A 14,553-nucleotide genomic window follows, 5' to 3' on the forward strand; every position below is an offset into this window, starting at 1 on the left:
AATTCAGCGTAGAAGTAAGAATGACTGCCAGTTCCGGTAAATTTTCTACAAGAGTCTTCTTCTAATCTTTCATTTCCGCATTATAAACCAAATCTGATTGTTTTCTGAATTTCATTTATTCCTTTTGTAGCTATGCCGTTACTGTTAAATTCAGCTTCTTTTGTGCAATGAAGAAAGGGGTTCCTGTAACAGGTTATGGCAAGTCCCCAGTTCAAAAGCTATCTAACACTAATCATCCCAACTTTGCTTGACGCGTTAAAGAAGGTAAATAACCTAGTGTTGCAGCAAAAGTTTAATCAATATTGATACGATCCTAAGGAGGTTCTGCTTTTTAGGAGTCAAAGGTACATGTTCAAGCAAGACTATTGGAGGCATTCAACGAAAGCATTCAGGTCATTAACTCTTTTGTCTTCTGTATAGCTTATTTGTCTGTGCACTAAAAAGTACTTACTCACAGATTCCGGGTTCACGTCTAAGTAAACATCAAGCTGAAAAATTTGTTGAAGGCATATCAAAAGTTCTCTTAACTTGCTCATACCGCAAGACAGAAAGAGAGAAAAGATCTAAAGAACACACAGATTCAAGGGAGCAGGAACTACTTAAGGAGGAAGCTCAACAACACGTAACTATATGTAGAAACGTTAGTGTTTTATCTCAACGGAGCCTCTAATATATATATTACTTAACAGGATCTTAGACTTACCTTCGTTGGTTTTTTTTTTTTTTTTCCTGAATTCAGATTGGCATTTGCCTTGGAACGATGGTGAAAAAACTCAAGGCATCATTCTTGCCCCTTTTAGACAAGTTTTTGCCTTATGTATCACTTATGTGGGTAAGTGTCTCTCTCTTTATGATGTACTATACGTATAATTCAATTCATGACACCTCTTACTGAAGCATCAAAAGTGACTAAATTGATATAAACTGCTAATTCTACAGGGAATTGTTATGGTTTCTTTGGCCTTACACGTTTCTTTTTCACTTTTCTGTACAGAGTAATGATAGAACAGCAGAAGAAAGAAGAATTGTAGTGCACCTTTTCTGTGATGTTGCTGAGCAGTGTCGCGAAGAAGCATTCAGGCAAGTCTCTTATACATATTTTCAATGTCTTATTAGTCATGATAAGCTCAATTGGCTTAGATGAACGTCATTATTTATTATTATTTTAAAAATCAGGTACTACGAGGACTGGATACCTCTCCTGCATAGTTTCCTAAGGAAAGTAACTGGTGTGCCAACAAGATTTAAGCTTAAAGAGCTCGAAGAAGCAACCAATAACTTTGGATTGTTGGTAGGACGTGGATCATCAGCTTGTGTTTTCAAAGGTGTGCTTAGTGATGGTGCATCAGTAGCTGTGAAAAGGATAAATGGAGAGGAGCGTGGCGATAAGGAATTCAAATCAGAAGTTGCAGCTATTGCTAGTGTTCAACATGTTAATCTTGTACGTTTATATTGTAGTGTTCCTCCATCAGGACCTCGATTTTTGGTTTACGAGTATATAGTTAATGGATCACTTGATAATTGGATTTTTCGAAAAAGGGGAATTCGAGGATGTTTGTCCTTGGATTTGAGGTGTAGAGTTGGTCTAGATGTGGCTAAGGCACTTTCTTATTTGCATCATGATTGTAGATCGTGTATTTTACATTTCGATGTCAAGCCTGAGAATATACTTCTAGACGAGAATCATCGTGCTATTCTAGTTAATTTCGGGTTGTCTAAGTTGATGGGGAAAGTTGAGAGTAGAGTTGTTACAACGATTAGGGGTACTCGGGGGTATTTAGCACCCGAGTGGCTCCTGGAGAACGGGATTTCTGAGAAAAGTGATGTTTATAGCTACGGAATGGTGCTATTGGAGATGATTGGAGGGAGGAGAAATATTACTTTAACTGAAAATGGAAAGAGTATCAATTCAAAGAGTAAGTTCAGCTACCTTCCTAAGATTGTGAGTGAGAAATTGGAGCAGGGGAAGGTCATGGAAGTCGTGGACGAGAGGCTCGTCCACGAGGCAGCTATAGGAGGTGTAGCTGTAGAAATGCAAGTGAAAAGATTGGCGTGTGTGGCGTTTTCTTGCATCCAAGAACGGCCTAGTCTTAGGTCAACAATGGCACGAGTCGTGGAAATGTTGGAAGGTCGTGGGCCAGTAGAAGCGCCTAGACAATCGACAATGTTGATCCTCGATCTATTAGACGAGGGTGTGGATCATCATCCCGGGATACCTAGGGTTGCTGCAGCCATGGCAAGATCTGATACTAATTCGCTTCGCTCTTATACAATGTCTATCCTCTCAGGGAGGTAGTACCTACATAATACAAAAGGGATTTCGTATACTTTCTGTCAAATTTTTCAATATCAATAGGTTAATTGTTTCTCGAGTGTTGTATCCTGAATCCGAAAGAGAGTACTTGAATTCTCCCCATAACAAAAAAAAGTGTAAAGAATTTGCTTTTGTTTACACCAAAATATATAGATATATATATCTTTTCTACAACTCTTTTTGCTTCTTTTATTTTTTATTGCTTTTTTGGGATGCATATTTGCAATATTCTTGTTTACTTTTCCTAACCGATGTACATATAGATTATTTATTTTTTATTGTATTTTTTGGGATGCATAATTGCATCTAATGAGGATACAATATTCTTGTTTACTTTTCCAAATCGAGATACATAGATTATTTATGGATTATACTAGTTAAAAAGAAAGACGTTCAAATTAATTAGAGTTAACTTGAGTAACACCCCCACCCCCACCTCCACACACGGCAAGAAAACTAGAGTGTGGACAAGATAATATAGGGATCCAACATCGGGTGAAACAAGAATTTGGTAGGTCTAACACCATTATATTTTGTTATACATCTACTTTTACTCTCCATTATTAGAGACGGATTTAGAATTTAAGCTTTATGAGTTCAACCTTTAAGATTCTTAGCATTGAACTGATTATATTACTAAAGTTATTGTTTAGGCCTACTATTTGTTGACACTTTAAGTGAACTTAACATATAAATTTATGTTTTGCCTCGAAAATAATGGATTCAGATGAACCCGCCGCTAAATAGTTATATCCACCCCTACCCAAAGTGGTGTTTTATTGACTTTGGTGAGAACTTTCCTAGAACTTTTGCAACTAAAATACCCATTTGGATGTGGCATCCAAATGGGCATTGTCATCCGTCATCTTCACTCACTCTGTCAAACATGACCTGCTCAATTTAATGCACCAGATGGACAAAGCAAAAATATTTACGTCACGTAGTTCAATATACACGTGAAGAAAATTATTATATATAATGTATCAACTTTATATAAAATGTATTATAATGTATAGAAGATATTTATACACAAATATATAAGTTAAATCGTATGTTTATACATAAGTATGAGCTACATATCGTAAGTATTTTCAAAATAGACATAAAACGTAATTTTTCCTTATATGTATTTTTATTCGGGTTAAATAAAAAAAACCATATTGAACCTATCTTTTTGATTTCTTAGTATGGTTTTGGAATTTGAAAATAAAAAATTAGAAATATTGTAAAAAGAACTAACTAGAATGAAATAAATAACTATAATTCATTTTGGCTGGTACTAATAGGCGTGCAAGCTAATTCTTGTTGACTTGTTGCATTATACGTTTCTAAGAGATTATGAGTGTTCCGGTATCTCATCAAATATGTATTATTATTATTATAGGGTATTATTTTAGTCATTACTACTACTCATTCTTTTTCATCATTTGATTAAATGTATTATTTGATCTATATTTCATCTTATTTATATAATGAAAAATCGAATAAAATAATAGCTAAATAACAAAACTGATACAATACATTGGTATCAATCGGTCGATATGTCCGAGTGGTTAAGGAGACAGACTTGAAATCTGTTGGGCTTCGCCCGCGCAGGTTCGAACCCTGCTGTCGACGTTTTATATTTTTTTCCTATTTTTCGACGTTTTTCGTAAAGTATTGCACCGTCAAAGAAGGGTATTTCCGCCATTGGATGCAACAAATAGGTACAACAACTAGGCTAGTCTGATCCAATACGGCCTTATATGTATATAGCTTGAGCTTAAAGTGACATGATTGTATTGTTGACTTCTAGATGCATCCGTCCTTTAAAAGTGAGGTGTGGGGAGGGGGATTGTGTATGTCAACGTTACCCTTATCTTGGGATATTGCACTGTCAAAGAAGGGTATTTCCACCATTGGATGCAATTATAGGTACAACAACTAGGCTAGTTTGCTCCAACCTGACCTTATATATATAGCTCGAGCTTAAAGTGACATGATTGTATTGTTGACTTCTAGATGTATCCTTCCATTAAAAGTGAGGTTTGGGGAGGGGATTGTGTAGGTCGACGTTTCCCTTATCTTTGGGAGGTAGAGAAACTAATTATGCTATTCCATTTGCTTAAGAAAATAACAGGAACAAAGAAATCAAAGGCTAAATACTAAACAATATGAAAAAGGAACAATAACTACAACAAAATAATAAGATAATTAAAGATAAAGGTATATAGTAATAGAAATCAAAGAAACGTCGAAAAATAGGAAATAAAAATCGTCGACAGCAGACTCGGACATATCGACGTCATGACGCTTGAGTTTATTTAATCTTTTATAACATTTCTAATACTCCAAGTAATATCACAGAAAAAGAGGAGGATATACTATACAAATAATATTGTTGGAAAATATTTGTCAAGCATGTATTGTTTGAACTAAATCAACCAATTTAACCATATAGAAGAAAGTTGATGAACGAGCGAGGAGTCTTTAACTTAATCGGTCATGTGATCAGGAAGTCACGAGTTTGAGTTAATTATCAACAGTTGTTTGCAGAAATATAATGCAATATAAGGTTGCGTACAATAGAACCTTAAGGTGTTACCCTTCCATTCCATGTACCATGTGCATAGCGGGAGCTTAGCGCATTAGGTTGTCCTTTTTTTGGTGAATGGAGAAAGTCGTGGAGAAGAGTTTTGCCCGAAACTAATGATTCACTAATTGCCTTTCTAAGGCAACCTATACTTATTTAATCCATTCTTGAGTGTTTCCTTAATGATAGTCGCTACTAACAGTTAGCTAGTACTACATTACATGATCCAAAATTGACCAAAAATTAGGTCTATTGTGTTTAGCCTAGGAAAAGAGCTCTGCTTGAAACTAACGTTGTTGGATTAGAGTGTTTCCTTAATAACAGTCTCTACTAATAGTTAGTACTTCATTACTAGATCCAAAATTTGATCTATTGTGTTTATTAGAAATAGACAATAGAGTGATTATACTATATGTATTACAAGAGTAATCTTTTTCTCGAAAAAAATTGTTTATAAACAACTTTTATCTCACAAAGATTATCAATATTGTTCCAATTGAGAATCTTATTTTCCCATTTACCTTGTGGGTCTTTCATGCTTGTGAACAGAGACAAATGTAGCTTTTTTGCTATGAACTTCTTTGAATTCAGATTTTTCGACATGAGATATAGATATATTGATTCATATTAAATTTGTGTTCATGATTTCAACATGCAATGAGTTCAATATCGAAAAATCTTAAAAATTACACTCAAATCTGCCTATCTGCACCATCAAAACGTCCACTACATTAGATCGTAGAACCGATTTTAATGGATGGATACATGCATCTAGAAGGTTGCTTTAAGCTCGAGCTATGTATATAAGGTCAGGACGAAAAACATCGAAAAGTAAGTAGAATCAAATTAAAAAACCGTCGACAGCAGGGTTCGAACCTACGCGGGCGAAGCCCAACAGATTTCAAGTCTGTCTCCTTAACCACTCGGACATATCGACCTGTTGATGCTTAAGCTTGCCATTTTTAAGATAATAATCGTATCCACAAGTGCGGTTTGAGGAGTAGTATGTACGCGTATCTTATCATTACCTTCTGGAGATGAAGAGATTGTTTCCGATAGATCATCGCCTCAAATAAAGCAAAATCGAAGCAATTATATATATAAAAAAAAAAATTACTAAAGTAAAGAAGTCGAGATAAAAGATATGGAAAGCATTACATAACATTAAGACTCCATTCCTTATAGCCTAGTCTTATTATTTATATCAACGACAATTGACGTAATTCTCTTGATATATACGATTTAATGATGATTTCATAACTCTAACATTACACGTTGACTCCAAGGATGTACGCAAAAAATTTAATAAGCAATTTGATATCAACATTTAAAGAAGCATAAAACAAAAATGGACAATTTACTATGAAAGGAAAAAAATGAAATTATCAAGAAAATAGCTTTTTAAAGTAAAACATTTTCATGAAAACTATTTACTATGAAAGGAAAACAATTTTTCATAAAGTATATTTCGAAAAAACAAGTCATTTCCTAATGTTAGATTGCCAAAATAAACACCAACCAACATAATAAGATGAAAAATATTTTACAACATCATACTTAGACTAATCCCACAAATGACCTCAAGAGAGGGTGGTATGTACACAACCTTAATCCTCCTACCTTGTGAGGATAGAGGGATCGACCCTCAACTCAAGCAAAACATATAAAAAAAATAGTGCGAAAAGGAAATCAAGTAGAAAATAATGAAAAAAAAGAACAGTAGTAACAACATATTTTACGATAATCAAAGCAAAAATAATATGTACTAGTAGCACTGGGAAACTGGAATCAGCAAGCAAAAAAGAAAACCATTATACAAAAGATATTGAACCAAGTTTTCTTGTTAAGTACAAGATGATCTAACACTTGATAATTGAACTTTTACTAAAAATTTACAATCTTTTAATACTACCTGTCTATACCTTTTTGCATTTTTGTATCAACTAATTCGGCTAAGGTTGATGTAAAGGCCAAAAAAGGGGGACAATGATAAGTTGTCTTGTATGTCCCTTGACAATGGATTATGGTATGAGTATCATTCTTAAGATGATTCTGGCGTTAACTTCTAGATGAACGAGCAAATTGAACGTTGATCCGCTTCTTAATTGGCGTCCTACAAGAAGGACAGTCATTCATTCCTTGCTTTTCGTGAAGCACGTTGCATTGTGCACAAAGAACCTGATGAGCGCATGGGAGGAAAACCACTGTCATTTCCTCACTCAAACACATAACACACTCCCTCTCGATTTTCACACTACCAGAGCCAAGATTTTCCTCGAAGACTGCCAAGCTCTTTGTGAGTTTAGGAGATTGAGGCCTTGTGTTGTTGATACCTCTTCTGAGTGCTTCTATTTTTGAACCTTCAGACTGAAATCTTAATAGAGAGATTTCACTCTCAAGTTTTCGGATATCTTCTTTACATTTTTGCATGTTTCTCTCTGCCTTTTCTCTAATATTATCCTCCTCCATTTTACTCTGAACTCCCCGTTTCTCCCTTTCAGCTTTAAGGGAATCAGCCTGCTGAAGAACCCTTCGTTTCTCCCTCTCCTCCTGCTCCGACAGAACCTGCAATTCATGTTTTTATTGTGCAAGTTGAAAGCGTGCAGCACAGTATGGTAAAAATCACTTGAAATTGAATTAAATCAGTTCAAATAAAACCCTAACAGGTTTCTTCTTATGTGATAGCTTATACTAGAAAGAACATCAGATTGCAAATAAATTATCAAAAGCTGAACTGCTTGATACATGCTAGAGCAACTATTACAGGAAGTTATAAGTAAATCAGCACACCCAGTATAATCCCACAAGTCCACAAGTGAGATCTGGGAAGGGTTGTACACAGACCCTACCCCTACCTTTGTGGGGTAGAGAGGTTGGTTTATGATAGACCCTCAGATCAAGAAAATTAATAATACTTCTAATTGTATATCAGCAGACATTCTACTAGCTTTTGAACAAAAGGTATGTCATATATACTACTCCCTCCATTTCAATTTGTTTGCCTGATTTTGACTTGGCACGAAGTTAAAGAAAGTAAGAAGACTTTTGAATCTATTGGTCTTAAACTAAAAATATATAGAATGTACCAAAATCCTTTAATCTTGTGGTCTTAAACCATGAAAAATTGAAATTAAAGAGTTACCGAAAAAGGAAAGAGGCATTCTTTTGGAACATACTAAAAAGAAAATAAACCAAACAAATTGAAAGGGCGGGGGTAACAATATTTGTTAACAGTTACAACCTCAATCAAGCAGGCAAATAAATTTATTCCTACAAAAGCATACCTTCAACTGGTTCTGGCGCGTTTTGGCTCTCTCTAGCTCCTGCTCAAAATGAACTGCTTCTCGTTTCAGGGTTGAGAAATTATCCTGCAGTGAGCCCTTCTCCATCTCCCATGCTTGACACTTCTTCAGTATCTCCTGCTCCCTTGCAACGGCTTGGTGGAAGTTTGTAGCAGACTCCAAGGCAGCCAGCGTCGCAGCATCCATCTCCTTCTTTAGTGAAACATTCTCCTCCTTAAGTCTGTGAAGAGTAGAGTCGGCCATCTTACTCTGGCCACTGGCATTTGACAACGCATACTCCATTTCAGAAAGCCTCTTCATGTTGTTTTCTTCCACTATTTGCTTTTCCTTCTGTAATTTCTCGGCCTCTTCTTTCTCTTGCTTCAGCATTTTAAGCTCCCCCTGGTCCTTGCCAAGCCTCCGAGCAGCCTGCATAACCTTCTCATTGGCCCAATCAGTCCACCCTTGGAGCTCTTTCTGCAGTGTTTGTATACGGGCAATTCGCAACAAAACAATTTTGTCTTTCTCATTTTGTGGGACATGTTTCTCCAAAGACTCATCGTATGGGATACCAGCATAATAGTCTAGAACTTTAGGAAGGGCAGGAGTGCTGCCTGGGGTATTTGAGGAAGACTTGGGGTCCGGAGTCAGTGATGCAGCAATATTTGTGTTTACAGCAGGCAATGCACAAACAGTATCTTGGGTCGCTGGCACAGTAGCCGTTTCACTTGAAGGTGCAATGGAGGGGGAGGTGCTTGAACTATGAGAACTGCCTACTGCTAAAGGGCCATTGCTTTTAACTGTAGTAGTTACCTTAGAGTTAGTACTCTTCATTCCGAGACCAGAAGAACGAGATTCAGAGTTCAGCGTCTTGTCCAAAACCATACTGCTCCAGGTGGTGAGTTTTGCTTTAAAGGAACCCTTACCCATACGACCTTTATAGCTTTTCTCAAAATGAAATGTCTTTTGTCTAAGCATATCTTTCTTGGAGTTCAGAGATGACCCCCTTCTCCCAGTTCCACATTTTTCTTCTAAAATTGCTGCTTTCGTTATAGACAGTACACTCTCTCCGCTAACCCCTGCAGACTTGCTCTTCGCTACTGGAAGACGAGCTGAACTTCTGTTTGCTGTAATTTCCACTCCATGAAGATGTGAGTATATAGAATTAGACAATTGAGCGAATTGAGCGACTGGATCATCACAAGGAATTTCAGACTGCAAACTTTTAGCAATTGGCATTGAAGGTTTTGACAATTGTAGTTTATCCAGGCCCAATTGACTCACTACAAAAGCTTCCTTTGGTTGGGCAAGTTTTGAACCAGATGAGCTTTTTCTCGGACTTTCCGAACTGCATGAGTCAACCTGGAGATCTCTTTCTATGGAACATGCATGTAACAGGTTCAAATCACATATTAACAGACACCACATTGCTTCTGCAACAGTAAAATCTGGCTTAACCTCCCTCAGCACACATATCATCTCCAACATCGTGTACTCTACCAGGCTATTCAAATCCTCAAATATGAGAGACGTCGAAGTATCCAATTCTTTTTCCCTACTTAGTAAAGCCAAGGCACCATCCACGATAGTTGAGACAGCATCCTTGCTACCATGATAGAGGCCACTCCTCAAAAGGACCCGTTCAGCTATTTCCTCACTATATCCACATTCAACAATCCTCTTGATTGCGCTCTGGAAAGTTGCAGACAAGTTATGAAATAAAAGTTCCATTAGCTGACACGCTATTGTATCATCCCAGTCGGCTTGTTGTAAAGTTTCCACTCCCTGTTTCTCATTGGACTGATGACACCTGCCCTCAAGTGAACCGACCTCGTTAGGGGTGCTGAGGAGTTTTTCTTCTAATAGCTCATACCTTGGAAATTCTGTAAGGGATAGGACAGGTGTATCAATAGGAACGTCTAGAGGAAACTCAGATAAGAACTTCCTCTTGTTCCTACTACCTTTTTCCTGGGCTGAAATCACCAATGACTTCTCATTGGCACCATCACTGCTGTTATGATCACCTACATTCATTATCTTTTTAATGATAATTAAATGTTCTGCAGTAATCCTATTACTCGTATCTTTATCTGCAGTTCCAGAAGTTGCAGCGGAAGACCATTCAGAAATAATGTGGTAGGCGCAGGGGAAACAAACAATAAAAAGAAAATGTAGCAGCAAAAAGATAGAGACTATAGAATAATAGACATAAACAACTCAGGTCCCAACAAGTTGGGGTTGGCTAGGTGAATCACCACATCTTCATTTAAGCTCATTTCATAACGAATAAGACAAAGAGAGAAAACAAAGGGATAGATTTTTGCATTGACTGAACAATACTAGATTATTTAAATACAACTACACCTCATCCCAAAATTAGTTGAGGTCTACAAAATCATCCATATTCATTCCGCTCTATTTCAATACTCAACATTTGCTCTTTTAAGACAAACTAGGGGTTATCTATTTTAAAGATTCTCACCAGATGATCTGATTCTAGAAAAAAATAACAATTACGAGAAAAAAAAACAGAAACTTTTTTCAGAAACAAATAAATGAAGAGCAGGCATACCTCTGTAACACAGTACAGGTGAAGCTGCCAAAGAATCAATTTTCTGCAACAAAAAGCTCAAAATAATCAGAGGGGAAAATAGCCATAACTCAAGAATTTGCAAATAAGGCAATTAATCAAGCAGCAGTCAACCAACAAGCAAATCAAACATAAAACCCAATAAACCCTCAGCTCAAAATCTTGCACAGAACCCAAAAAAGTTCCAATACTTAGAAACCCAAAGTAACTTAGCTGAGAAATACAATCAAGGAACAAGAGGAAAATGGCCACAGTGAAATAAAATGAAAAGGAAAGAAAAAAGATTTTTCATACACCTATGTAAGACCACAGCTAGATACAGAAAAAATTCAATCTATAATCAAAAGGGTATTCAAAAAATACATTCTTTTGTGTATTTTCTGGTATTCTTCAAACATTTTAACAATATCATATTTCCAAAAAAAAAAATCTTTAATCAAAAGAACACTCACAAAGATGTTGTTCCAAAAGGAAAATCTCAAATGAGGTAAATTCTATTTCTTTTTGCTCTTGGTAGGCTATAGAGTGCAACAATACTGGTGTGTCTTTGCTATGCTTGTCCATCAGTGCGGTTTGGAGTCGTGTGGGATTGTGGGTTAACTTGACCCTCTGTCTTTGATTTTCTTTAACCAGGGTCAGGTCATTGTGTCTCTCCATTGATTTATGAATTTTCTTTTTATTACATATGAAATCGCGATCACTAAATGGAGGGGTAAGATGGTTGGAATCCTTTTTTCCCGAAAATTAAGAACTCCTTGACAGGAAATGTATCACCCTTCATAGGAAACTTATCCGACACAACTATGAATTAGTCGGGCTAGTATAAAGAGCATTTTACCTTCCATATTGAGCCTTCTCGGTGCACATCAATATTAGTATCACTAAACTATATGATGCTAATCTCAGTGTTTTTTAGGCATTGCTGATTTGTTAAGTCACCCTTTTCTTCTTCCAATTTATTTTAATAAGTTGCTACGAAAATAGCTTGACGTTCAAAAGTTCACATCGAATCATAGTGTATGAGTTTTTTATGTTAATTATTGTATATGATGGGATGGATGAAATCCTTTTCACCTTAACTAGAGGTATCGTATTTGCGATTTGGGAATAAAAAATCTCTCGTAGAGCCATAATAGCCGACATTTTTATTTTTATCTCCACTCACTCACCTCATTGTCCTACACATTTATAGTCCATGCCAATTAATTTCACAAAATTCATGCCTGAACAACATCAATTATATTTCATCTTCACTAGAGCCAAAGCCAGCATCCTATGTAGAATAAAGGGCAGCCCAGTGCATAAAGCTCCCGCTATGCACAAGGTCCAAGAAACGGCTGGAGCATAAGGGTCTATTGTATGCAGAATTACCCTGCATTTCTGCAAGACGCTATTCCCACAGCTCGAACCGTAACCTCCAAGTCACACGGAGATAAACTTTACCAATTACGTTAAGACTCCCTTTCTAAACCCAGCATCCTATTTACTTCTTAATCATCATTCTTTATACACTACTCAAAATTATCTACTGAATTGAAAGTTCTCAAAACAAGCATACCTCTATTACACAGTACAAGTGAAAATTCCAACGAATCAAATTTTCTGCAACAAAAAAGCTCAAAACAATCAAAGGGGGAAACACCCATAAATCAAGCAGTAGTCAACCAAGAAACAAATCAAGCATAAAACCCAATAAACCCTCAGCTCAAAATCTTTCACAGAACCCAATAAAGAATCCCAAACCCAAAGTAACTCAGCATAGAAATACAATCAAACAACAACAGCAAAAATGGCCACAGTGGAGTAAAATGACAAAAAAAAACAAGATTTCTCATAAACCCATGTAAGAACAAAGCTAGATACAGCATAAATTCAATCTAAAATCAAAAAGGGTATCCAAAAAACCACATTTTTCTGCATATTTTGTGGTGTTCCCCCACCCCCACACCCCCCAAAAACAACTTTAATCAGAAAGATCACTCACAGAGATGTTGTTCCTAACGAAAATCGCAAATGGGGTGAATTCTTTTCTACTTCTTTTGCTCTTTGAGAGGCTATTGAGTGCAGAATACTGTGTATCAGTGTGTATTTGTCTCTTTGCTATGCTATGCTCCTCTAATAGTGCGGCTTGGAGTCGCAATGGACTGTGGGTTAACCAACTTTAACCAAGGTTAGGTCATTTATGTTTCTTCCTAAAATGAAAATTAAAAAAACAGTTCGATACATTAAGTTCTTCAAAATTTCTTTTAATTAATATGTGATTTTCGTGACGTATATTCTTCTTCTACATAAAGTATTCGGTTTATTTCTGTTTATGTGATATTATTCCTACTTGAAGAGTTCAAAGTTTTTTCAACTATATTTCTTACACATTATTATGACTTGTATATAAATTTCTAAATAAGTAAATTGTATTTCAAAGAAGTTAAAGATCTATGTATCGGAATTCATTAAAAATATATTGTAAGTAGTTTGGCTTTCATATTTTGAATCTCGGAACATAAAATAAATGAAGGAAGCATCAAATTTAACTCTCTGAAATTCGTCTTTCATTTTAGGGAAAAGACATAAATTCACCCTTTAATTTGTTCCGAAAAATCAGTTACACATTTAATCTATCATGGTGATCTATTACACATCTATTCTTGTTAAAAATATAATTAATATCATCCCAGAACTGATGTGAAATAAAATTATATATCAAACTAAAATAGGCATGTCTGAGTCGAAAATAATGTCAATTTTTTTTTAACGCCCACTCCCTCTATTCCCCTTCTCTTATTTTCCTTCAGACTTATTCTTATTCATTTTTTTTATCACAATTATACGATTTATCACTCAATTTTCATTACCTAGAGATTTTTCACTAATTTTTCGCTAATTTGACTCATATTAACACAGAAAAATTGATCATATCAACGTGACTCACTAAAAACAGATAATTCTTTAATTTAAATTTTACAACGATTCAAAAAATCCAAAACTTTGCTCTCTAGGGGTGTGCATTTGTCGTTCGGTTCGATTTTATGTATTATCGGTTCGATTTATCGGTTTATCGGTTTTTGGTTTTAAATACATTAAACCAATAATCAAATCGATAAGATATTTTTTATCGATTTTCATGACTTATATTTTTCTTCTACCTAAAATATTCGGTTTGTTTTTGTTTATGTGAGATTATTCCTATTTCTTACATATTATTATGACTTATATATAAATTTCTAAATAAGTAAATTGTATTTCAAAGAACTTGAAGATCCTTGTGTCCAATTGATTCATAAAATGAAAAAAAGTAGTTTGACTCTCATATTTTGAACCTCGTTACATAAACAAATGAAGGAAGCAACAAACTCTCATAAATCTGTCATTCACTTTATTTAAACTTGAATTCATAATTAAAATGAAATATTTAGACCCTCCTACAATTTGAACCCCAATTCTCATAGATATATCACCATGTATCTCTAATTTTAGAGGTAAATTTCAGAATTTAAAGTTTTGAGTTCATCGATAATGTGGGTGATCTTATCTATATTAGTACATTTTAACATTTTTAGGATGTATTTACATAATTCGTATCATAAGAAATAAGTTTAGTTGAACCTGATGAAGGAAACATCAAACTCTCAAAAATCCACCATTCACTTTATTTATACCTGAATTTATAGTCCAAATAGATTATTTAGACCGTCATACAATCTAAACCCCAAATCGCATAGATATATCACCATGTATCTCTAATTTTAGAGATAAATTTCAGAATTTAAAGTCACGAGTTCATCAATAATGTGGGTAA

At 35.3% G+C, this 14,553-nt stretch overlaps 2 protein-coding genes, 1 long non-coding RNA gene and 2 other non-coding genes across 5 annotated transcripts; 3 read left to right on the top strand and 2 right to left on the bottom strand.

The window, feature by feature from the left end:
• The first annotated feature begins 539 nt into the window (after window positions 1–539).
• On the top strand, window positions 540–1,081 carry LOC125812966 (uncharacterized). The gene is made up of 3 exons (XR_007442029.1): window positions 540–640; window positions 740–832; window positions 995–1,081. It is a non-coding gene; the product is annotated as an uncharacterized LOC125812966 (long non-coding RNA).
• A 23-nt stretch (window positions 1,082–1,104) lies between these two features.
• On the top strand, window positions 1,105–2,296 carry LOC125812859 (probable receptor-like protein kinase At5g20050). Its single transcript, XM_049492315.1, has 2 exons — window positions 1,105–1,115; window positions 1,210–2,296. Exons 1-2 carry the CDS (start codon window positions 1,105–1,107, stop codon window positions 2,294–2,296), a joined length of 1,098 nt encoding a protein of 365 aa, XP_049348272.1.
• A 1,553-nt stretch (window positions 2,297–3,849) lies between these two features.
• Window positions 3,850–3,931, top strand: TRNAS-UGA (transfer RNA serine (anticodon UGA)). The gene has a single exon. It is a non-coding gene; the product is annotated as a tRNA-Ser (tRNA).
• Window positions 3,932–5,741: 1,810 nt separating this feature from the next.
• TRNAS-UGA (transfer RNA serine (anticodon UGA)) lies at window positions 5,742–5,823 on the bottom strand. Its single transcript has one exon. It is a non-coding gene; the product is annotated as a tRNA-Ser (tRNA).
• Window positions 5,824–6,943: 1,120 nt separating this feature from the next.
• LOC125812949 (putative E3 ubiquitin-protein ligase RF298) lies at window positions 6,944–12,895 on the bottom strand. The gene is made up of 4 exons (XM_049492428.1): window positions 12,742–12,895; window positions 10,740–10,782; window positions 8,171–10,257; window positions 6,944–7,451 (listed from the first exon to the last, which is right to left on the bottom strand). The coding sequence occupies exons 3-4, from the start codon at window positions 10,199–10,201 to the stop codon at window positions 6,945–6,947; spliced, it is 2,538 nt and encodes an 845-aa protein (XP_049348385.1). The 5' UTR covers window positions 10,202–10,257; window positions 10,740–10,782; window positions 12,742–12,895; the 3' UTR covers window position 6,944.
• Window positions 12,896–14,553: the final 1,658 nt, after the last annotated feature.

Source organism: Solanum verrucosum, unplaced genomic scaffold (genome assembly GCF_900185275.1).
Source record: "Solanum verrucosum unplaced genomic scaffold, falcon-dt-bn FXZP01000144.1, whole genome shotgun sequence".
Classification (NCBI taxonomy): Eukaryota; Viridiplantae; Streptophyta; class Magnoliopsida; order Solanales; family Solanaceae; genus Solanum; species Solanum verrucosum.